Source organism: Falco peregrinus, chromosome W (assembly GCF_023634155.1).
Source record: "Falco peregrinus isolate bFalPer1 chromosome W, bFalPer1.pri, whole genome shotgun sequence".
NCBI lineage: Eukaryota > Metazoa > Chordata > Aves > Falconiformes > Falconidae > Falco > Falco peregrinus.
This window is the reverse complement of record NC_073743.1, coordinates 13876852-13902565: the sequence shown is the minus strand read 5'-3', so window position 1 is coordinate 13902565 and position 25714 is coordinate 13876852. Positions and strand designations below refer to the sequence as shown.

The 25714-nt window shown below is 42.7% G+C and overlaps 1 protein-coding gene across 47 annotated transcripts in view; it reads left to right on the top strand.

The window, feature by feature from the left end:
* The window catches only part of LOC129783139 (CUGBP Elav-like family member 4), a 773173-nt gene that overhangs the window by 667271 nt on the left and 80188 nt on the right, over positions 1-25714 (top strand). For 21 of the 47 annotated variants that reach the window (XM_055792940.1, XM_055792915.1, XM_055792903.1 and 18 more), the window contains one exon: positions 8500-8583. The exons of 19 other annotated variants lie outside the window; for them this stretch is intronic. In XM_055792940.1, the coding sequence (XP_055648915.1) occupies positions 8500-8583 (84 nt within the window). Of the gene's footprint in view, positions 1-8499; positions 8644-25714 lie in introns of all 47 variants that reach the window. 7 more of the 47 variants (XM_055792891.1, XM_055792895.1, XM_055792897.1 and 4 more) reach the window with 1 other exon arrangement.

Here is a 25714-nt window from a genome sequence, read left to right as displayed (position 1 = left end):
TACATTGACTATGAGAGCAGTCAAGTTATCTAGTCTTCAGGACAGGATGGCTGCACTGGAGATTTGAAAAGTAAGGAGAGGTGAATCTCCTACTATTGCATGTAAATGTTCTGTGAGGTATTCATGCCATGCTTTGCATAAAAAAAACTTGCCTGAATGAAGAGTCCTGTATGTTCCCTTTACAGTCAGTGGGGAGCATTGGGATCCTAAGAGGCAACTTAGTCACAACCGTCATCCAGGGAGTCCACTGCTCTCTCTTGACAAGAGGAGACTGCTTGCCTAAGTGAGGAATTTAAGTCAGATGCTTCAGCTTAGTGTAGAGACCCTCATTTAAAATAATTACATTTCAACTTTTCTCTATTAGATCACTAATTCAGATATATTCTATGCTATATGTGTTATACATAATGACATTTAATATTTTCATATAATGTAACAGTCAGAATGAATTGAATCAAGATTACACAGTCAAACTAAAACATTTTGATGACCTAGAACTAACTCTGGGGAGGGAAATCTCATATTGTAAGAAAATTAGAAATGTTGGCATTCCATTCTAATTTGGAACTAATTTTTTTACCGATGTCAGAACTTCCTGGGGAACACAACTTTCAGCTCCTGATTAGCTCTTGTACATGTCCCTGCTGTGAGAACAGATGCACAGATCTAATATATCATTACAGAGATGTTCCCCCATGCTGAAGGAATTTGCTTTTTATTACTTACTGTGACTAGATTAAGCACAGGACAAAACGGCAATCAGATCATTGCTCAGCATAGCATTGTGTCAGAAACAATCAGAAGCGAGGGATAGCTGTTGTGCTCAGTTTGAATACCCACTGCTCAAAGACCCCTGTGTTTGCAAGGCACCATGTGTCTCTGTGGGTTGAGGTTGTCACCCAGTGGACAAGTTATCTCATAACTCCTTGCTCCTTCCTGTAAGCAGCTGGTATTGAGGATGGTTGGGGCCAGATAAAAGAGATGAACCACCAGTCCAATGCAGGATGCTATTCCCAGTGTCCTCCATTTTCCTGCAGCGTTTAGATGCTGTGGCTTTCTCTCCTGCTTACTAGAAGGAGAATCTGTAAGGCACAACACTCCTTTTTAGAAGAGGGTGAAGACCTTTAAGCATCTGTAATTTTTAACAGGAAAATGCAGAAAGAGGAAATTCTAATAATAATGCTCAGTGCTGAGAAGAGCACTTTGTGTTTCCAAGGATATGACAAATGTTGATTCATTAATGAACCTGCTCACAACAATAACATCAATGATTACATTGTTAATAACAATGCTAACTCTCCGCTCCCAGATCCCGGTTGGATAACAAGCCCAGAGCCACTTGGCTGCTGCAGTGTTCCTGTAGAGATTAGTCATTACTTCCACATGAGTGCTGAGGCTACTGGCAGCTGACAGAGTGCATGGGGTGGAACAGATCCAAAACAATCAAAGCTAGAGATGAAGTCTTGATTCAGCCTATGTCAACTAGGCAAAACTTGGGGATAATTAAAATTTGTATAGTATTACTCATCTTGACATACTTTCTGAAATTCAAAGTACACTTAGATATTAAAATGAAGTGTAGGCTTGTGACTCTCATCTGCCCTGTGCTCGAACATGCTGGGGATGGAATAGCTAGCAGATGCAGAAGAGGCAATGAAATTCCAGGCTCTGAGTATTTGCTGTAGAGGTGAAGTGTGCAATTGACCAGGGCTGCAGGCTAACTTCCTACAGCCTTACGGGATAGCTCATTTTTAATTACTGTCACAAGAGCAGTCCTTGCGACAGTGATTCACAGTATTGGGGATGCAATGCTAGCTAGCTGATGTCAGCTCAGGTACATGGCATTTACTTGCGTTGATAGTGGACACCCAGAGATATGTTGGGTCTGCTGCTGTCCCCATGATAACAATGAGCAGGAGGGTAAGGAGCATGGGCAGAGCCATGGCTTAGCAGCTTGGGTCCAAACAAGCCAAATCAACTTAGACACACTACAGAATTTTCTACCATGTACTCCCATGCCCTCAGTCCTGGTTTTTTTCCATTATCAAACACAGTTTGCCTGTAATATATAAACCATTCATAAACTGTGCATTCCTTACAAATTTTCCTGTCATCCAAATCAAGGCTATCTGTGCTTCTACTGTATTAATGAATAGAAATATCTATAACAAAGTCAGAAAACCAAGAGCCACAATACATGTCAGGGTAGGAATGAACCTTGATACTTTTTTTATAAGTGTTCTAATGGCTAGATTTTGAGCTGACTTACAGCTCTTTCGAAAACTAAAGTGTGCAGTAAATAATTTTAGTATTGTATTTGGCCCTGAACTGCAAAGTATACTGCTCTCCAATAATCCATTAACTCAGTCCAAAACAAGACCTTTCTCTCCAAGAAGACAGTTGGAGTTTTCACTAAGGTTTTGCCATACCAGCTCTGGTCTTCCTCTTGCTACACTGATCCTGACTGAGTTCATTAAAAGTCATTGCATGTGTGCACTAAGTCAGCTCTTCATAGTATTCTGAGCTGAACAACTAACAACTCATGTGTTTGGTTTCTTAAAAATATACACATATATACAGAGTTGGCCATACATATAGTCTTCCATGGAGTGCCCAGATTAACTTGACTCAGGCAAAAAAACCACCCTACACCTCAAGGTATAAGGGCTGAGACAGAGAGCGCTTGTTTTGTGACTTCTTTACCAAGGACTCCAATAGATAACCTACAGCTGGGTGGATTTAACAAGAACCTGCTTTTTAAATTCTAATAGCAGAACTTTCATATATGATAATAGTAAAATAATAATAATAAAAAAATCAAACTACCCCAGACTGTTTCTCAATAGCAGGTGGAGTTTTTAGCATCATAAATTAGCAAAATCCCTCTGTATTTGGGAACAGAGTGAGTTTGGCCTTGAATGTTGAGTTGGTATCAGAAGCCACAGCATGGGTTTCCTAGACACATTTCACAGCTGAACTGAGCTTTGAGGATGGTCTCTGCTTTTTCACATCTTCCCTGGTCTCTTCCTTTTGGTCTCCAAGCATTGAGAGACAAAGCTGACTTCAAGGTGAACTAAGGGTTGTTCTCTCCTTGAGCACAATCTCTAAATCTGGTGTAGATAAAGTTGTATGCCTCCTGGTCTGCCTTATGCCTTAGTAAGAGCTTCTCAGCACACACAGGCAGAATCCCTAGTCATGCACAAGACATCCAAGACCCCAAGAAATGCAGATGCTATTTTTGAAAGAATTTGCAAATTTTACAGAGCAAACTGCTGGCTCAGGTGATATCAGTGGGGATTTTTGCCACTAACAGCAGCAAAGCCAAAATTTTACCTATTCTATTATAGTATGGATCTGAAAACCCACAGCAGTAGTGCTCTGGGGCACATTCAGCTGAAGGAATGAATTTTTCCCGATATACTGGACCATGGTCTTCTCCTGGAAGAAGTTTTCTCAGCTCTAACAGATACCTAAGGGGTATGTGTGTATGTGTCAGTGTTTAATGCTTTCAGACTTTCATATGTATTTATCATGTCCATAACTCCACATTGTGTGGAGCTTAACTACAGCAAGGATTGGATTGGAGAAGGGATAGTGGCTCAGTGAGGAGACTAGGAAGAGGCAGACAGGAGGTGGGGAGGGGGAGATTGAAAAGCTTGGCATGAAATAGGGGAGCATGATTGTGGGCCACTGAGGTTCAAAAGCAATTTAGCTAAGCAGATGACCAGGTGCCTAATTAGTTAATTATTCCACCTTAGCACTATCCCCCCATTTTGAATAAACACTGTTACCATCTTCATGACCTCTAGGAAACGCACAAGATGCAAAAAGGATCAGCTGTTCCTTCATGACAGTCTTTTCAGCAAATTAGCAGGGAGAATTGTGCTTAGCAAATATTCATTAGGGCTTCATTTTCCATTAATCCAAAAGGAAGTGTGGAGAGCCTATGACTTCAGTCATGCTGAGGCGCAGGAATTTTAATGAGCTTTAAATGGGCATCTGTCAGTATCCTGACTTTGCTGTACTTCTGACAGCCAGGAGAGGATTAGTATTTGTTGCAATTTAGTTACAGCAGTCAGGAAATAATGCAACACAAGATAGTAAGCAGCAAAACGCTTTACCATTGGTCAAACTCTACTGTCCACATTGTTTCTCCATCCTCCAGAGGCCAGATCATACTGCTCCTTGTCTCTACTTCATCCAGGTCCCCCCGCACCCCACTTTTCAGAGCTATTTAACCACTTTGCTGTAGAATCACAGCTGCATATTATCAATGTCAATCAACCCACTGTCTTCATTCCCCTATAATTCCCCCTTTTTGTTTTTTTCAAAAGGTTGCTTCTATTTTACAAACATTTGACACGTGATGGGGTTGCGATTGCAGAAGGGCTGCAATGCCCACTTGCAATCTTCATTGGCAATTAAATGCAGCAAAGCAGCACGCCTTTTTTGTTTCTTCAGGTTTATGTACCCTTTCTCCAGCTTCTGTGATTGGCTATCCTTACAGCTAGCATGCTCAGCAACAACTATTGATTGGCTAAGATGCATGGGTTTCATGTTCTCTGCCAGCAGCTGACATGTCACCCCATATCCAGCTCTAGCCTTGCTTCATATCCTGTTTTCTCTCTCTCTTCCTTCTTGTCAGAGTTCACTCAGTCAAGGTTGCGGCTCGCTCTCTTTAAAGACACAGCTCTATCCCATCATTAAAGCCTGAGATGCCAGCAGCCCAGTCTAATCCCTCATTTCCCCCTTTTTGTTTTTCAACCAAAAAGGCCATGTTTATCATCCATTGCAGGGCCCTTTGCAAACAACAAAACAAACATGGTATCATGAACAAGATGACACAGATTACAAACAGTCCCATGAGTCACAACTCAATCCCATGAACCAAGACCCTTACCCCAAGTGACTTAACCAATCATCTAGAAACCCATGACACTATGTTCTGTGAAGGCGCTAACAAACTTAATTTGCCTATGGTATATGGTCCTCCCACTTTCCTGCTGGGTAGCCCTGGCCAAGCCCTATCTCCACAAAATAGAAATAAACTTTTTGGTAATTACCTAGGCAGGGCCACATCTGGGGCAGGTTGTGTATGATTACACCCTACAGATGCACACCAGTTTGATTCATTTCTCCACAAAGGACTGTCAGGTGTGACATTTTTCACTCCCACCCCATTGTTCCAATGAATTTCTGCTGTAGGTGTGAAGTTAAAAAACACACAGAATTCCACCCCTAAAGTCCCTAAAATATCAAGCTCTTGAGGTTCCAGAGGACTGACTGACAGACAAACTATCATCCTTGACATCCCACCACTGGGTGCAGTCTGTCATTTTTTACACTTGTTCTATCCCAATACTGACAATTTTTCTGTTATCCACTGATTCTCTGACCTGTTTGAGGGACCCACCCTTCCCACACTGCTTTTCTAAACTCTTTAACAGCCTCATATTGCACAGACTGCCACTCTCGAGGTTGATTTGGCTGATAAAATACCAGTCATGCCATCACAACCCCCAAAGCCCCTCGCTTAAGCGCTTCCCACTTGCATTCCTGCCACTGATCCCCCAGACCCCCTTTCATCCTCCCCAAAAATACAATCAAGTCATGGGGGGGGGGGGGAGGACAGGACAGTGTGGTTCCTTTTCCAGATCTATAGGACCTGGATCAAAAGGTTTATCAGTGCCAATGAAATCATTGCCTGAGTTATCCTGTTTCCACACTTGGTCCTGTGCAACATCCACAAGATGAACCTCCTTCAAGCTGCTGTCCCCCATGGATTCTTCCGAGGTCTCCTTGATGGAGGATACAATCAAATATGTACACAGTTCCCATGGGAAGCCAAAAATCCCTCCACTTATAGCAGGTAGAGCTATGGAGCAATGATTGTATGTTTCAGCTAGTTGTAGACTTTTCTTCACCATCTTTCTTAACAAGAACACACACTTCTCTGCTTCATCTTTCCTCCACCTAGGACCAACAGCATAAATTATGTTCTTGCAGGGGAGCTTCCCAGGGCCCACGATAACAGCACATCCAGGCTGCAAACTCCCATTCTTCCTCACCAGCTCATCACACTCCTGTTGCAGTTCTGGACCAGCCACTTTTAATAGCGCATCAGCAAGGCCACCGATGTTTTTAAAGTCCTCATTAGATGCATTTACCACAACATCAACAGGATAAGTGCACAAGTCAGCTTTATAAACAGCTATTACAATTCTATCTGTGGTCACTTGACTATAGGTCTTGCCTGTATTACTATTTTCTCACTGTTCTTCCAGCTGTTCTGACTACTCTTCCAGCCTGATTAGACCCTTAAAATCTTGTTTTGCACTAGCAGCAAAAAAATAAATAATAAATTTTCACTCTTTGAAATACGACTCAGCTCTCTAATTACCATACAGTTATGAATGCAGGCCAGACAGAATTTGCTCAACTAAGGTGACTCCCTTCAGCACTTCTCAGCTCACTCAAGGATATAACACTATGTTTTTTCTATATGCTGAAGTCAACTTTCACAACTTTATTCTGTAAATTACCCCAAACATTGGCCTTCTTTTTCTCAAAAAGAAGATTATGACCACCATGGGCTTTCCTCCAATGACCTTTTGTACTTGCATGTTTTCATCTACAAAGTTAAAGTTCTTTAAAGGCTTTTGCTACTGCTTGAAAACACATGCAAACCCATAACAATTAGTCCCCAATAGCTCACCTCTTCTAATGTCTGTTACACGATTCAGATTGCAGGCTCTCCCTGCCTGTCTCAGCTACATTGGGCAGCACTGTCACCACTCATTACCTGAAGTCTCATATAAACTCCAAATGCCCAAATCAGTTTGCCTCACACAGAGCACCAATTGTTGCAATTGAGGTACAGTAGCCACAAAATAATGCAACACAAATAAAACAGTAAGCAGCAAAAAGGCTTTACCATTGGTCAAAATATACTGTCTATGCTGTTTCTTTAGCCTCCAAAATCCAGACTACACTACTACTTGCCTCTCCTTTGCCTGTTTTTTTTTTCTCCCACACTCCTCAGAGCTATTTAACCACTTTGCTGTAGGAGCACAGCTGCATATTATCAATGTCAATCAACCCACTGTCTTCGTTCCCCTACGAGTAATGGCTAATAAAAGGTGGGAACATCTAGGTGATCTCCTTTCCCTAACAGGAAAGGCAAAGTTGTAATTATTTGCTGTGTTATAGCATTGTAATTATGCCCTTATGAAGAAAATGGGAGTATTTAAAAAAAGCTTTTCCTCCCCCACATTATGCCCTAGCCATAAATGGGGAAGGTTGGCTGACTCAGGTCACAGGATTGTAGGCCCATGGGCTGGGGAGGGGGAACCCTCCTCCCTCTGTCCTCTTACCGTTGTGGTAAGGAGCACACACTATTTCCCCTTCATCTACCCCCACCACCAAGCAATCCAGAGCTGGATTTACCTGTCAAGGTCAGTACAGAGCTGGGCAGCAGCTGGAAGTACCTTTGGAAACAACTCCACAAAGAAAACAACCCAAAACTTGCTTCGTCAAACTATACAGTTTTCTGGTACTGAACACTGCAAGTGGTTTAAATGTTTGGGTTTTTTTTTCAGTAAAAGCACTTGGACACACCTGGTCTCTTGACTTTTGCTCAATTACAGCATGCTTAAAAAAAAAAAAAAGTCACATTGAAACATTACATTCTAGTCTGCTTGACCAGAGGCAGATTCTCCCTCTTCCACCCCAAAATGGAATTTCAACAGAACATTTTATGAGTGTTTAACAAAACTACATATTCCAACTAAAGACTCCTCTCTGGATATCCTTCCAAGCACTCAAGTCTATATGAATATATGTTACAGCACTGAGGCAAAAAAGGCAATTCCTTTTGTAAAGTATTTTGAATATAAATCCAACTGTAATCTCTTTTAAAGAACCCTCTAGGATGGGACATGGCCAAACTGTCCAGATTTGGGGAAGCTTTTGGCTGAGTTGGGCGGGCTGAATGAAAAATTCTACAGAACAAAAAAAGCTCATAGGTCTGTGCATCTTTTTCTACTTGTTATCACAGTCCTGTCAGACACAAGAAGGATAATGAAACTTCTGCATGCAGACACTGAGAAGAGGCAAGGATTAGTGGAGGGGAGGGCACCCAGAACTCTACAGATTAAATGAGATTATGAGGAGCAAACAAAAACTATGAACTGCATATTTCATTCTTTTTGTTCTTATTCCTCCATTCTGTCTTTCCATAACCACATGTGCTACTGCATTCCTCTGCTTCTAGATTTTATCCTAGTGTCTGTCCTGGGAAGATTAAAGAAGTCAGCATAGCTTTTAGGTGACTTTCTGATTTCCTGGTTTTCCGATTTGTCCATTCCTCTGAGAGTCTACAGACTGCTTCCTAGAGGTGGCCCCCTCACCAGTCAGAGGGGATGCCAAAGTAAAGCTCCACCATATGCTTTCTCATATCCTATTTCTCTGTATTCATGGGTCTTATTTTTATCCTGATAGGACCAGAGGGCTGTAACCTGTTTATCTACCATCTGCCCCAGGAATTTGGGGATGCTGAGCTGATGCAGATGTTCCTGCCTTTCGGTAATGTCATCTCCTCGAAAGTGTTTGTGGATCGGGCGACAAACCAAAGTAAATGCTTTGGTGGGTAAAGATAACAAAACAATTAGATTCATCCAGGAAAGGGCTTTCTCTGAATACCTTTCAAACTGCTTGCTTTCTGCTTAAGCTTTATGATTTCTCTTAATTTACTCCTGTCAATACTTCCCTCTTTGTTTCCTAATTGTCTCATGTTCAGAATGTGTGCGCTGCTTAGAGATGAAGGTTTAGCATCTCACCAGCACTGGGTTGCTGCAGCTGCTGGTGGTGGGGTGGAAAATATCTCCCCTTAGAAGGGGAGGCGGGGAGGGTACAGACAAGATTAAAGCACCTGGAGAAAAATGGAGGAGACTGGGGTGGTGGTAGGTGAAATGCTGATAGTGTTAACAGTGGGAGCATGTGTCAGAATTAAAAATTCTGTATGTAAGGAAAAGGAAAAACATGTTAGAAGAGGGTCCCCCGTGGAGAGTCGGCCAAGTCCCAACAAACACACCAATATGGCTACATGCCATGCTCACTTTATTAAACAAAGAGGTCATATTTATAACTTAAACCGACCGCTCACCTGACTTTACACACAGGTGATTGGATAAAAGTCTCTGGCCACGTGGGTGTCCGTGTCGCTGACTGGTGAGCATGCTGCAGGCACCTGATCAGAGTGCGCCAATGAGAGTGTGCTGATTCCGCGGTTCCCAGGGCTTGCTCTGCACCTGGCTTCTTGTTTGTGCATAGCTTGTTTTCTTTCTCACACTGCTTGTTCCCAGGACAATTTAAAACTGCTCTGCAGCTTCAACTAACAGGCCTGGGTTGTCCAACCCGGACAATGGTAACATATGTCCTCGGTCCTTTAAAAATCCCTCTACATATCCCCCTTTTTCTTTTTGGACAACCCATGTCTGTTTCACAATGGATGTTAAACCTTTCTTCACACAAGAAAATAAACAGCTAAAAACTAAAAACGTTACAACAATGATTATAACAAAGCGTATTCCTTCCATCAATAACGTCTTTAACCAACCTGTTATCCCCAGTCCTCTCAACCATTCATCAAAGGGATTATCATCAGCAAGAATATGCTTCATGTTTCCCTGCAGTTGTGACAACGTCTTGTGCATTGATATGGAATGATCGGAAAGGTTCATACAACACATCCCTTCAAAATCCTCACAACCGTGTCCATGTGCTAATAACAAAAAATCTATTGCAGCTCTATTCTGTAACGTAGCATGCCTAACACTATCTACATCAAGCAATAACGAACTTAAAATCTGCGATGTAAGATTAAATTGTTTCTCTCCCCAACACGCTAACCTTCGTATATTCTTAGCATTTAATGCAGCCATTGCTCCTGGCATAAATATAGAGGCTAAGACATTTGATGTTACAGACTGCAGATCGACTTGGTCATTACATGTTTCATCAAAGGTGCGCAGTGCCCTCCGTGATCTATGAGATTGTGGAGTCATTTTCAATAAGTCTTTCATATGTGGAGCAAACAAAGTCAAACGCCCTAAATAACATGGTCCACCGACAGGATACAAAGGAATCCCTGGCCACGCTCTGTCCCCACATATCAAAAAGATTCCCGGTGGCAACTGATAACCCCCTGATACATCTATATGGAAACCCCCAGTTTTCAGTTCACCCCAAATTGGTGAACTGGTTAGATTTTGAAACCCTGTATAAAACCCCTGTTCACCTTGACATGTTAGCCATAACTGCCACGGGTCACCAAACCAAATTACTCCAGTGCCATTCATGGGCTGAAGTGGTGATGACATGTGGGTACAGTCTGCCATACTAGTTGCTGTTACATTAACATATTCAACAGGTAAAACGCTAGCCAATAGGTCTAACTCCTGCAAAGGTAAATGATGTGGCTGATTTAAATCCTCAATAACTGTCTTCTGCCACACTGCATTACGCATAGAAGGCCAAACATATTGCCCATTTGGACTCATACATGTACCATTCTGATTGGAAGTCAGATCCACTGCTTTAACATTCCAAAAACCATCAAAATCTGTTTCATTCTCTTGCAGGGGAATACCAATTAAACAAGTTCTAAAGGGGTTGTCTGCCTGTTGCAGACTTAAACAAAAGTCTGTTACTCCCGTGATATTTGCCCATGTCACCCATATGTTTGTCCTAGGCAAGATGTCAAAAATACTTTGGCCAATGGGTAAAAAATTCATCAAGACCGTAATCCAAGTCCACCACTGAAACATGTTTACTCTTGCAATTTCCACTTTTTTTTAATTTTATTTATTTCTTGTTTTACATATTCCACCCCACAAATCAGTGCTTTCAGGGATTCTGATGATGTGTACTTTCTCCAATCAGCATGGTATTCCACTAGTCATATGCTTTCTCTTGCTTCATGCCCATTTACTAATCAAACACATACACTCTTTACACCATTTACATTTCAGCTTTGGCTTACAGAACCGTTTTACCCCACATAGCATACATTGGCATAATACCCGCGGGTTACATCCCTTACAACATAGACAGTTTATTCCGTCTGCTCGCTCTGAGTCTTCTCTTCTGTCTTCTGATCTTGACACACAGGTCACACAAACTTGCTACGGACCCATATAGGTCCTTCATCTGTGGAGATACAAAAATAACCTCTACCGGTAAATAACACCGGATTAGGTCCTTCCCATACGCCTGAAGCCATATTTTTATACAAAACATTCAAACCAGGAACTGTAGTTGTTTGGTTCCCTCGCGCTGTTTGGTGATGTATAACAACAGGTGGTCCCTCTCTACCCTCCGTAAGGGAAAGATAGTTTAAGGTAAACAACACCTTAGTCAACCGTTTAGTTACATCTATGTCCTGTGATACTTTCTGTCTCTGAAGATAATCCTTCAGGGTACGGTTTGCCCTTTCAACAACTGCTTGCCCTGTTGGGGAGTGAGGAATCCCTTTGACGTGTTTAATTCCCCAAGTTGTCATAAACCTATCGACTCGCTGACTACAATACGCTGGACCATTGTCCGTCTTAATTTCTACAGGTACTCCCATGACAGTAAAAAAAGACATTAAGTGTCTCTCCACATGTAATGCCTTTTCACCGGTTTGTGCAGTGGCCCATATAAAATGAGAATAGGTGTTGATTGTGACATGCACATACTTAAGCTTACCAAAGTCAGGTACATGTGTTACATCCATTTGCCAAACCTGAAGTGCCTTCAGACCTTTTGGGTTAGTGCCCACCCCTAAACCAGGTCCATGATACTACATTGAGGACAGGAGTGGACAATACCCTTTGCATCTGCTATGGGTATTTGATACTGTCGATGTAAAGACTTTGCATTCTGATGAAACATCCCCTGGCTGTTATGAGCTTATTCAAACTTATTTGTTGGAGGAGTTACTGCCAGAGCTTATTCAAACTTATTTGTTGGAGGAGTTATTGCCAGACAGCTGACCGCTTCATCAGCTCTAGCATTACCTTCGCCCAAACCAATGGTCCACTGATGACTTCTAATATGCATAATACAAAATTCATGTTTTCTCTGTCGAAGAGTACTACGCAGTTGTATAAACATTTCACCAAGATGTTGATTCTTTGTCTCTCAACAAGGCATCTTCAATGCGCTGTACGACACCAACTACGTACAATGAGTCTGATACTATGTTTACAGGTGTGTCGTTCCAGCTTCCCAATGCCCAACACACTGCTTTCAGTTCTAAGGTTTGAAGGTTGTCCTGTGGTTCACCGGTGATCACGTGTTTCTGCCACTGATTATCGGATTGCTAAACACACGCAGTCTTCTTCATCTTTCGTCCTGCATCTGTAAACACCGTTGGCCCTTCAACTGGTCTTTTTGAGCATAACGGTCTCGCAATCCACTGGTAATGTTCTAACATCTTCCAGAGAGGTCCTTTTGGCCGGTTGTTGTGTACAACACCTGTATAACCCATCAAGGCTTCCTGTATGGCTGTTGAATGTCTCAGGAGCCACTCATAATCATCACCACGGGCTGGAATACTGATATCTGATGGTTCAGTCCCATCAATTTCAACAGTCCTGTCTCTTCCTTTTCTCACCAAGGCCGCTACTGCTTCAGGACAACTTAAAATACAATGTCTGGGTTGCAATGTAAAAAACAACCACTCTAAAACGATCACCGTATTTTCCCCCTTTTTCTTTTGACATAGTAAAATAAGGGCAAAAGGTTAAGTGGCAACATTACAAACCAAAAAGAATAACGGATGATTTGCCGTTTGGCAACCACACCAGCCAGTCTGAATTTTGTGGGACACAACTTCTAGGGCAGCCCGCTGTTCTGGTGAACAAGTTCGAGGACTGTTTGCTTTGGTGCCATGCAACCAGGATCGAAACAGTTGCAAATCATCGTTATTGAGGCCAACTATATTACAAACCCACTGTAGGTCTCCTAAAAGCCTTTGAGCATCATTCAGATTAGTTATTTGTGTATTAAGGGTCACCTTCTGTGGTTGGATCTGAGCATCCGAGATGAGCTAGCCTAGATATTTCCATGGGGCCGAACGTGTAACCTTCTCAGGTGCCACAATCAAAACACATGATAGAAGGTGGTCAAGAAGCCATTTCAGTTGATCATCTGAAATCCCTTGTTCAGCGGCCAATAAAATATGGTCCTTATAATGATAGATCAGGACGTGAGGCCAACGCTGCCCTACCGGAACAATTGCCCAATGTACAAAAGTCTGACACATCGTAGGAGAGTTCTTCATTCCTTGTGGTAAGACAACCCATTCATACCGTTTGGCTGGAGTGGCACGGTTTATTGATGGCAGAGTGAATGCAAATCTTTGCGTGTCATCAAGATGTAAGGGAATCGTGAAGAAATAGTGTTTCAAGTCTATCACAACAATTTGCCAGTTCTGAAGGATCATCATAAAAGGTGGAAGAGCAGGTTGCAACACTCCCATCGCTAAAATCTGATCATTAACCGTCCATAAATCATGTCCCAGTTATGTGCATCCTGATTATTAACGACTACTGGACAAGCTAAGGTGCTAGTCACCTGCCAGTCACCTTCCAAACTAGCATCACAAACACCACCAGACCAACGCTGTAGAATTGGATCTTTTCTCGAGTTCAGCATCGGAGGTGTAGTTGGGCTAACTGGAGGAACTACAGGTATTGAAGTAGTAGGCAGGTTCATATCAACTCGCTTTTCCAGGTTTCTTAATTTATCTATTACCTCCTGTAAGGATTTCTCTGTATTGTTATCACAAGGCTTCTCCCCGCCTTCCTCCTCAAATTTGTCCGATGATGTTTCAGGAAGAGGAGGATACGTCATCGGACGGTGCTTTTGCCTGCCCTGATGTGACCTACGAGCTGTCGCCACCCTCTGTTTTGGTCTTGCTCCACCCACAGGTCCGATTGGTGCAGCACGACTCGCTGCCCCGCCTTCCTGGGGAGGCTCAACAGCCTCTTCCGGTTTTGGCCCAGTTACAGCAGACCCCCGAGGAGTAACTTACGGTCTGACTGCTGTCTTATCTAAAAGCTCCAGCACTGTTGAACACGCAGGGGCGGACATACCCTTCATAGGACGAGTATGCCCAACTCCGAAAAATGTAGCCAAGAGACAAGGCTTAGGTGAATCACCCTTCTGCTCTATTGTCTGTTCTACCACATCTACCCCCAATGCTTCTATAGCTGCCGCCGCTACTTTATTTTCCGCCTTCATAGTTTCCAGAGTGTTAACTATCAACCACCACGTCGCTCCTAACGCTTTAGCTTCTTTTCCTTCTTTGCCTCCCTCAATCGTAGTATCCCAGAGGCAATTTCCCACTTATCTCCATTCCACAATACTAAACAATAACGCGGGCTCAGGGATCTTATTCTTTTTTTGTGCCCAGCGAACTAAGGTCTCCACTTCGGTTTCTTTAATGCTCTCACCTCTCTTAAAGAGGATGCTAGTTAACAGTTTAATTGCCGTGTCTAATTCCATCGCGATCTTCCTGAGAGCTCCCCCCTCTCACAGAAAGGATATCAACGGGGAGTCCCGCCACACTCATCATGGCCTTCCATAGTGCCCCCCCCCCTCACAGAGAGGAATTCAGTGGAGAGCCCTGCTGCGATTTACTCTACGTGGTCTTAACACTGGCGGGGGTGCGATCTGCAGCTCTACACCGAACTCTGGACTCTGCTTTTCGCCTTCCAGTTTCCACCCACCTCTGACCTCCAGCTCCCTAATCGGACAACTTCCCTTCGGGTCCGATGCACAGAGACTTCCGCATTTAAGTGAACAGTATTTAAGCTAAACTGCATTTAAGCGAACCACATTTAAGCGAATAAATGGGTCCCTGTTCGGGCACCAGACGAAGAGGGTCCCCTGTGGAGAGTCGGCCAAGTCACGACAATCACACCAATATGGCTACATGCCATACTCACTTTATTAAACAAAGAGGTCATATTTATAACTTAAACCGACCGCTCACCTGACTTTACACACAGGTGATTGGATAAAAGTCTCTGGCCACGTGGGTGTCCATGTCACTGACAGGTGAGCATGCTGCAGGCGCCTGATCAGAGTGTGCCGATGAGAGTGTGTTGATTCCGCGGTTCCCAGGACTTGCTCTGCACCTGGCTTCTTGTTTGTGCATAGCTTGTTTTCTTTCTCACACTGCTTGTTCCCAGGACAATTTAAAACTGCTCTGCAGCTTCAACTAACAGGCCTGGGTTGTCCAACCCGGACAATGGTAACTTATGTCCTCGGTCCTTTAAAAATCCCTCTACACATGTTGATGTTGTGGGGCTGCAGGGAAGACAGAGTTGTGGGGGGCATCTTTCCAGCAGCTGTGATGCAATATACTTCAAGGGGACAAGGGCTGAACAACATCGGCTGGATGCCTGCTCTTCTGTGAGGATGGCTGCTTAGTGGACTGCAGGCAGCTATGCTCTGAGCCCACTGAATCTGAATCAGTGCTACAGCAGATAGGTACCCCAAGCTAACCCTGTGCCTCATTCTACAGGCCATGCTGAGAGTCTGAGTTTGAAAGCTGCACTATGCTCACACAGCTCTGGCCTCGCTGCTAGCTCAACCCCACCAGTGGGAGCATAGATAGAACATAGCCTTGGTTCCCTGTGAGCCACCAGATAGGGACACCCTGTGCTACACCCACAAAGGGAGGGCTCAGCCAGCCAACAGCCATGTGGTGATGTGTGCATGGTGTATCATTGGGATTCCACTGCAAAGGTGTTGCTGTGAAGGATCACGTCTGGTAGTGTGGCAGCATGGGTACCCTGCCACATTTGCTCCGTTCCCACTTGGAAGACAGGGGATCTCCCCCATCCATGTACCCAGCACTGGGGTGTGCAGTTTGTGGCTCTCCTCATTCTGCGCTCTTTGCAGACCTTCCCCTGAAAAGTGCAACAGGAGAAGCTATTGTCTTCATTTTCCTGTTACTTGCAGCTGATCTGGAGTCTGTCCCTCAGGCAAACTTCCAGAGTTAAGACATTGGATTTTTCATTTGATTTCAAAGCCACACTCAGGCTCCACACTATGCTTCCCTTCACATGCTGCCTTCCCCTTTCCCCTCCTGGAGAGCCTACCTCATCCCTTACTAGCTATGGTGCATGTCAGACAGTACTTCCAAGAGTTTCATGCCTCTTCTCTATGTGCAGTTCCTCCTGCACATCCACAGAGAGTCTAAACAGGCTATTTTCCCCTTTGATTGAAGGAGTCCTGTCCTCTGATGTGAGGGGACACAGCATTCCCCTTTGCCAGTAGTCATTGTGTTGTTGCAGTATCAAGTACCAGAGGAATGAAGGACAAAAGAGTTTGGTGTGAAGAGGCAGTTGGGAAATTCAAATGAGAAATTATGAATTAGCCCCATTTTCTCCAGAGCCCACTTGCTTTTAAGAGCTTTAACCTCATAGCAAGATGAGCAGACCAGCACAGCTCTAGGTGACATATAAAAAATTACTGCTCCAAGGATATCCATGGATTAGAAATAGACCTTTGGCAATGAAATTGCTATTCCTATAAAATATTTAGGGGACTATTGAGCCTGGTTCTCCATGTATCGACAAGGGGGAAGACCAAAGGTAAATGGAGAAGTGAGGTGAGAGCCAAGTCCAGTAAGGGCAAGTATCTTCTGAACAGGTATTCACATAATTTCCTCTTAGCACAAAGGCTTTCTGGCTACAAGACTTAATGAGAATAGCAACACATACCTAGCTTGTGGGACAGGGTTGTGGAGCTGGCTTTATTGCTGCTTCCAAGGTACTGTGAGGTCATGGCTGATAGCTGAGTAGGGATTGAGGGATCTTAGCAGCAATTTTTCTTAACTATGAATCTTACTGGGACAAGCTAAACATCAGCTTGATTGATAAAGTAACCTCCAAAACTAATGGTGGGATATTCCAGCCTGAAAGCAGAATGGTGCCCTTTGGATGTGTAGACTCAAGTGCATAGACAAACAAAAGCAGGAATTAGACATTGCTAGTGGTCTTAGTCACCTTATATTAGCTTCTGACACAAATATCCAAGTCCATTTAGTTTTGGGTCCCAGGTGTCAAGCCCCAGTTTTCTCTGGCTTTAACTTACTTTCCCATAGAGCTGAGTGCCTGCCGTGACTGTTGGTCTCAGACAAATGCATTAACTATACTGCCATGTGCACCACCTCCAGAAGGATAGAAATAGCAGAAGTACAGGTAGCTAATTATCACAAGCATGTCATGTTTCTCTTCAAAATCTCCCATCCTGCTGACTTTCAGCTTTAAAGCAATGTAAAAATCTAGAGGGCATTACAGAAAATCAGGCCTTTCATTTATTTTGGTAAGTCCAACAGAAGGTGCCACTGATTATCAATCTTTTTGTTCAGAAAGCCAATTAAAAAAATAATTACTTTTTTCCTAAATCAAAAGAAGGGATTTTGTTGACTTTGAAAAGAAGAAAACTCTTTCCTTTGTTGATTGTCATAGTTTAACCCCAACTGGCAACTAAGTACCACACTGTTGCTCACTCACTCCTCCCCCCACGGATGAGATGGGGAGGAGAATCAGAAACAGGTAAAAATCATGGGTTGAGATATGAACAATTTAATAATCAAAATAAAGTAAATTATAATAATAATTGTAATGACAAGGAAAGAGAGAGAGGAATAAACCCCAAGGAAAACAAGTGATGCACAATACAATTGCTCACCACACGCTGACCAATCCCCAGCCAGTCCCCAAGCAGCAATTGGCCCCTCCAGGCCAATTTGCCCCAGTTTATATACTGAGCATGATATTCTATGGTATGGAATAACCTTTTGGCTAGTTTGGGTCAGCTCTTGGCTCTGCTTCTTCCCAGCTTCTTGTGCTGGGCACAAACACAAGCAGCTCACTGGCAGAGCATGGGAAACTGAAAAGTCCTTGACTTAGAGCAGGGGTCCTCAAACTACGGCCCGCAGGCCGGATACAGCCCTCCAGGGTCCTCAATCCAGCCCACAGTATTTACAGAACCCTCCCGACCCCCCCCCCGCTGGGGGTTGGGGGGGGAACCAAGCAGCCGCAGATGACTGACTGCCACTTCATCCACACACCGGCCCCCTGTTTAAAAAGTTTTAGGACCCCTGACTTAGAGTAAACACTACTTAGTAACAACTAAAACATCAGTGTGTTATCAACATTATTCTCATACGAAATGCAAAAAAAAGGCACTGTACCAGCTACTAGGAAAAAAAATAACTCTATCCCAGCTGAAACCAGGACACTGCTTAAACATTTCCTAAAACATGTAAAAACATAGCATTTGCATTCTTTTTCACTTTTTTTTAACTCATCTAGAGCTCTCCAACTGGAAGCCTAGGGGGACAATTCTGTCTGGCCCCAAAAAGATATTCCACTATTATATGACCTTTTAAAATATATATCTGCTATGTTGATCACAAGTAAATTGCTGTAACAGTCTAGCCACAAGTTGTTGAGAAATTGTCATGAAGTCCTGCTTTAGACAAACTTAAAGAAATTGTATGGAGAAAAATGTCACCATGGCTTTTTTTTTTTTCATGGGAACAGAAAATACTTCATTTGCTGCTCTTGTCTTACTGTTGAACGACCTGTAAGCAGCTGGCCCAAAGTGAGTGAGTCAGTAGAGCAACATCTCAAAATAGGACTTGTATTCCTTCCCATTTGGCTCTGAATTCTGCCCTGCATTTCCAGCACACAGTTATCTCCTTTGGCCACTACTGGCAGGATAGTGTATGGGTAGCCATGGAAATCTTAGGAACAAAGCCTTTCTCCTAGTTTCTGGAGTCCAAGACCCTGCAGAAAACCATTAGCACCTGCACATGCTGAAGAAACCATGCTGTGGCCATGACTTTCCTAATTCAGAAGCTGCTGCCTCTTGCCTAACAAGGAGCAACAAGGCGTGCAAGCTATAGTAAACACCAGTCTCGTGTATATAATGTGAAAGTGCTCAAAAATATATCTATTTTAAGAAAGCATTTGAAGACTTTAGTGAAATACAGTTACAATTATGTTCTAGGAAAGTGTTTTAGCAGAGAAGAGAGAGAAAAGGCTAGGTTTGGCAGATATTAATTAGAAAGGCATGACAGAAATTAGAAAAATGAGGACCTGGATAGAGCAGCAGAGGCCAAATGATTACCCCATGGTGTCAAATAAAATGTAGATAAATTAAAGCTGGAGGAATTGCTTTAGTGATACACTTGGAAATTCATTCCTCCTGTCACCTCTTTCTGAGAGTAGTGACCACCTGGATCTGCTGGCTCTTTGCACACCATCAAGCAGTGGACACTGTCAGGACAGTTGTGCTCCATAACCCTCCCTGTCCCCCATGTGTCTCCTTGGCATGTGCCTGTTCTCACCTGCTGGTGTGGCAGCTTCTGACAATGAATTCCAGATGCTGTGAAGAACCTCTCTCATGCCCACAGAGACATGGTGGTTTCCCTCCACTCAGCTTGATATGGTCTGAAAAATCAGGTGTGAGCAATCACAACTGCTGGATGTTTTTCTCCTTTTCTATGCATTCCAGATGGACTTTCACACTCGTAGTAGGGATGTCCCACCCCTTTTTTGAAATATCCCACATAAATGTAGCAAGGAACATTCTAGCTTTGACTACAAACTGTGAGGGCTTCTTAGGACCCTAGGATTATTTGGCGTAAAGGCCATATTTGACTTGGTACAACATGGACATCGAGTTTCATTCCAGATTCCTACAGGGAGTCCAGTCAAAGTTGCTAGTGGGCCACCTCTCTTGGAAAAACATCTAGTCTTCACTGAAGATGCCAAAAGAGAGAAGATAACAGCACTTGAATGTCATAATAATTTATTATCTTCACTATTAAATCTTCCTATTCCCTACTAAACTTCTTCTGGCTCCTAGCTTATGAAAAGAAACAGGGGAGCCAAAGGAGAGAGCTTAAATGTGAGAAAAGCAGTGAGGAATGAGGACTGGACACAGGAGAGGGGTGAAGCTCAGGAGAAGGGCTGAGGGTTGGGTAGACCTTGTATCATGGTATTAAAAACACACTGTGGCAGTTCAAGACCACAGTGTGTTGGCAGAAATGTGGGGCAGGAGATGCAAGGCAGCATGCAGGTTGTGACAGTATACATAGTTTCAACTTTGAGGCTGAAACAGAAACATCAAGACACTAGGACATTGGCAAAGCTATGCAGGGCCCTGGGATCAGGGGCACTGCAGATCAGGTCTAAAGTGCATTGGCAGCACTTCATAAGACATAGAAGTGGAGTGACAGACCCTGACGTATATCAGAAAAATATTGCTCAGCACCTGCTCACAACGTGTCTCCAGCACACCCTGCCAAAGCTGGCAGTTTCTCATTTAATAATAATAATAAAAACAACAAAAAAAACCAAACAAAAAAAATCAAACCACAGATCTCCTTAAGTTCATCCAAATAAATGAGCAAGTCCAGGAGTAAGGTGGTGTAAGGGTAAGAAATTCCAGTTCTGTGTTCCTGCCCCATCTGGGCAATTGTGGGTCAACATGTCTATGACTTGATTTACCTCTCTCGTAGCAGACAGACTCCTTTGTGCAGGGCTTTAGGATCCATGGATGAGGACAGTTATTTATCAATTCAAAGATTTTTGGAGTTTTTTCCCTTAATCCTTTCTAAATAAGATTATCACCGGAAAAAGGAATTACTAGAAAGCACTTAGAAGAGAGGTTGAGCTCTGTTGCTGATATCAGTACTATGATTAAATTTAATATTTTTTTTCTTTTTACTTTTAACGTGATTTCAAGTTTCCTAAGAAAAGTCACTACCCAAGCCTTTCTCCCTGTAGCCCATCGAATTAGGCTATGTCCTGTACTTTGCATGATCTAGTGGCAATACATTTTGTTTCAGGTCCCTGGACAATATCAGGTTGTCATTCCCATATAGCTACAGGCTATGGACCAAAGCTCAAAGTGTAATGGAAGAAGCCACTAATTTGAGTGCCTCAGTTGAGACAATATGTGGACAATTTTCCAGATGCATTAAGCATGCCTGACCCCTGAGATAGTTCAGTTCAGACTGGCACTAGTTTGTTGTGGTCCTCTCCACTCTGAAGGACCTGGCACAAACAGACAGCAGAGAGATTCATGAGGTGTCCAGCTTAGTGGGAAAGTAAGTCAAGGGGAGGAGGACACCATTAGAGGGGTGCTTAGGGCTCCCAGAGGATAGGGGAAGGAGGCAAAAAAGTTAGCTAGCTACTCCAATTTTTAGTCCAAAGCATCCAGGCTCTGAGACTTCAGGTCTGCAGAGTAAGGATGGGACTCTTCTCCAGCTGATAAGGAAAGAGTTGTATGAGTAAGAAAGAGAAGGAGCTGTTCATGAAACTCAGTGCACAGCACCTCCAGCCATTGCAGTTGTTTGGGGAGATTTCAGGGGCAAGAAGAGGAGTGGGAGAAGTATTAGGGCTGTGAGTCACTATTCATTTACAATCTATAACTAATTTGATGTTTAGATTAATTTCTGATGCACTCTCAAAGGCGCACTGAAAGATTTTTTCTTTTATTGTAATGCTGAATGCTTAATGGATATATATATCTGTCATTTATGCACTGACTTACCAAAACTTTCAGACCAAGCAAGCATGTATGCATAAGGAACAGCTGTTTGCAGTTCTTCAGTTAAAGGGACAGCTCTGTCTTTTCCCAATAACTTTTGTTAAAGAAAAATCTATACATTGTACACAGGGACTTCTGGTTTCTTTTGTAGCTTAACAATTTATTAGACAAGAATGTGTTAGCAGAAGCTATCTTTATTATCTGTCTATGTGTCTATCACTATTCTATCCATCTCTCCACACAAGTGATAGACATAGTCCAACCAGAATCCTTTTAAAAGTTATGATATATTTGTACATACCTAGTCACATGCACACTTACACAATCATTTTAAATATTTTTACTCATGATGTAATTAGATGAATGAACTAATAATTGCAAAATATTTTAATGACATACAAAGGGGGAATGGCCATCTACGTGACAAATAGAAATGACCAATGTTAAGAGTTAACACCAGAAGAAAGAAAAGAGGAAAAATATGAAAAATGATGAAAACTTAATGCTTGGGGCTTCAAATCAATCCATCAGCATTGGGACATAGGAAAAGAATCTGACCAGGCTCTTGTGTGCCTGCACAGTGTGCTATCTACCACCACCTCCTCTAAAAACCTTTTGACATTGGATAGAGTAGATGAACCTTAATCCTATATGGCTGGTCCTACATGTGATCTAAGGATATTATAGTTTCAGATGTGAACACCCCCATGTGTAGAAATATCAGAGGAGGATATTTACTGCTACTTTCATTCAGCCCAGAAGTTTCTGTTTAGAAGTCAGAAATAGTGGCTCCCTCCATCAGGCAGGCCCATTTCTGAACTCAAGGTGATTGATCTTCAGAGTAAGGACTTACCATATCATGCTCTTGTGAAATTGTAGACCCACCACAGCATTTTGGCTTCCTGTTACATCTGTTTTTATTTTTGTTTTCCCAAGATCTCTCTCATGCAAAGTGAATTCCAACTGTAGAATGGACAAGTCTCACTATCAGTCCACCCAACCATCCATACCCCCATACATCTATCTTCAAATTCTTTCTATTAGTTTATCTTGTCTCATTCACTGAACAGGACTGCTCTTCAGCATGTTGAAGTGTGTTAGCTGCCAAGTTACTGAATAGCTGTTCAACAGATCCTCACAGCTCTGTGCTTGGCCTCAGGCCTTCCTTCCTGCACAGAATTTATATTCAAACCCTGCTCTGAATATAAATTTATTATTATTTCCTCATCTGTTTCCTAAGACCCTTCCCAGAAGAGAATTTAAGAGGTTCACAGAGCTAAGTAACAGCATTTTCACAGTTGTTATAGTGTCCTCATTTCAGCAAGGGGATAATGAGACATAGAAAGATATTAAAAACTATTTATTAATCTTGGATGTGTAATCTGAGATACCATGAATCTGTTTGCTTGTTTTCTCAAAGTATTTAGCACAATGCAGGGCATGCTATGTTTATGTTTGGTTCAGATGCAGGTACAGGCAGCAGCCTTTCTGCCAGTGAAATCTCAGGTCATGCACTGAGCACCAGGAAAAGAGGAATACACAGCTTCATCTTCACTGGCAAACTAGAGAGGAATACACATATCAGCCCAAACACAGTGCAGTAACTTTACACATCTTTTAATGTTTGTATGCCATTGGCTCTATTTGGGCCAGGACAATTAATTCACAGCTGGATGTTGCTTGGACATGGCTCAGCAGTGAAAAGGACCAGACACTGTCCCTAGACAGCAGTATAGACAAGGCCACCCTTTCGGAAGGGTAAGAGTTTATTCATATAAATACAAACCATGACGTACCATTTGCACTCAGAGGTGCACTTGCCTGTTTTATTTAATTGTAAAAAGTAGCCTAGGAGATCTTATTAAGCGATTTTGTGATATATGATTTACTCAGCATAACTGGGATGTCATGACAGAAATAGGGATCAATGCCAGTTCTCCAAGGACACATTTGGCTGTACAACTACAAAATCATCCTTTCCTTGCTTTATTTACTGTCTACATTCCAACTCTTGCAATAATGAGTCTGATACGTTGCCTGCAATATGCCTGCCAAATATGTCTGCAAATTATTAAAAACAGTGAAAACCACTGAACAAATGGTTTGAATTTGGGCAACCTGCTCCAATGTTTGCTTGCTTTCAAGATGAAAAACTTTTCCTTATATCTAGTCTGGACCTCTTTTGTTTCAATTTATGCCCCTTGTCTCTCATTCTCCTACCATGCACTGCTGTGAAGAGACTATCTCTGTCTTCTTGCTCTCACAGGACAAGTGCTCTAGCCCTTGTCCACCTTGATGGCCATATGCTGAACTCACTCCAATTTGTCACTGTCTTTCCTATATTGTGGGAGAGGGTGCCCAAAATGAGATGTCCAGGTGTGGTCTAACAAGTGCTGAGTAGAGAAGGCTAATCACTTCCCTAATTGACTGGCTGTGCTCTTGTTAAGAGAGCTCAGGATGCTGATGGTCTTCCTTGCAAGGCAGGGCACATCTCTAAAGAGATCCTCAGTGATGTAACCCATAGAAAAGCTGGGGATAGTGGAACTGTGCCCCTTTCACCAACTGAGCTTCAGTCCCCTTGATATTTAGCCAGTCATGTTTATTGTTATAAAAGGGAGTAGGTGCATCTAACATCTATGAGCAGCTCCTGTCTTTGGCTACTTTACAGACAACAGATTTCTCCCTTTCTGGCAACATGACCTACAAATCTGATTGTGTTCTGACCATTTAAAAGTTAAATTATATGATTGTTCTAAAGATAGATCCCTAATTATCCTTTAAAATCTTTCTTTGGAAGGGTTTCCAGAATCATCTGACATGGCCAAACAGGCTCCAAAAGGATTATTGTGCTATCGGTCTTTTTAAAATATTTATGAGGAAAGACTTTTTCTTCTTGATTTTAGGAGTCTGCAAGAACCACATTTTTGGGGTGACTCATATTTTTATGCCACCCCTTAAAACTAAGATTCCTGTCTAAATTATCAATAACCAGGTGTCATGGTTTAACCCTGGCTGACAGCTAAGCACCACGCAGCCACTTGCTCACTCCCCCTCACCCAGAGGGATGGGGAGAAGAATTGGAAAGGAATGTAAAAGTCAGGGGTTGAAATAAGAACAATTTAATAATTTAAACAGAATAAAGAGGTAAGAACAACAATAATAACAAAATGGAAAGGTGGGGAAAAAAGGGTAAAGCAAACGCCACGCATGCAAGCAAAGCAAAACAAGGAATTAATTCACTATTTCCCATGGGCAGCAGATGTTCGGCCATCCCCAGGAAAGCAGGGCTCCATCATACGTAACGGTTACTCAGGAAGACAAATGCCATAATGCCAGATGTCCCCCCCTTCCTTCTTCTTCCCCCAGTTTATATACTCAGCATGACATCATATGGTATGGAATACCGCTTTGGCTGGTTCAAGTCACCTGTCCAGGCTGTGTCCCCTCCCAATTTCCTGTGCCCCTCCAGCCCTCTCGCTGGCAGGGCCCAAGAAACCGAAAAGTCCTTGACTTAGTATAAACATCACCTAGCAACAACTAAAAACATCATTGCAGTTATCAACATTGTTCTCACATCAGAGCCAAAACACAGCACTGTACCAGCTACTAAGAAGAAAATTAACTCCATCCCAGCTGAAACCAGGACACCAGGTTTTCAGTTTTTCTAATTACTGGGATTTTCATAAATATGTTTTTTCAGCAATATTCCTACTCCCCTTATTTAATTCATTAAAACACAAGCATATTTTTTTCCCATGTCCCACCCAAGGATGGATCAAGAGTACAGACAGGTCATCGGGCAGGGGCCCCAGAAGTCAGAATTAGATCAGGCTTTAGGCAATCTATGATATGAATCAAATCTCACAAAGTGAATGTAACTCTCCTGAGGGACTGCAGAAGGCTCTTCACAGGGACCTCTAGGATTCAGGATACTCTTTTGAAGAGCATTAATGGTGAACGCTCTGCTGGCAGACCCAGAGTAATTTATTAGCAGCTACACTAGAATATGAAGGTATGTCATTCCCATTGATGTTGATGAGAAAAGAAGCCAGTTGATCATCTCCCTATCCCTTGTGGGTAGCTA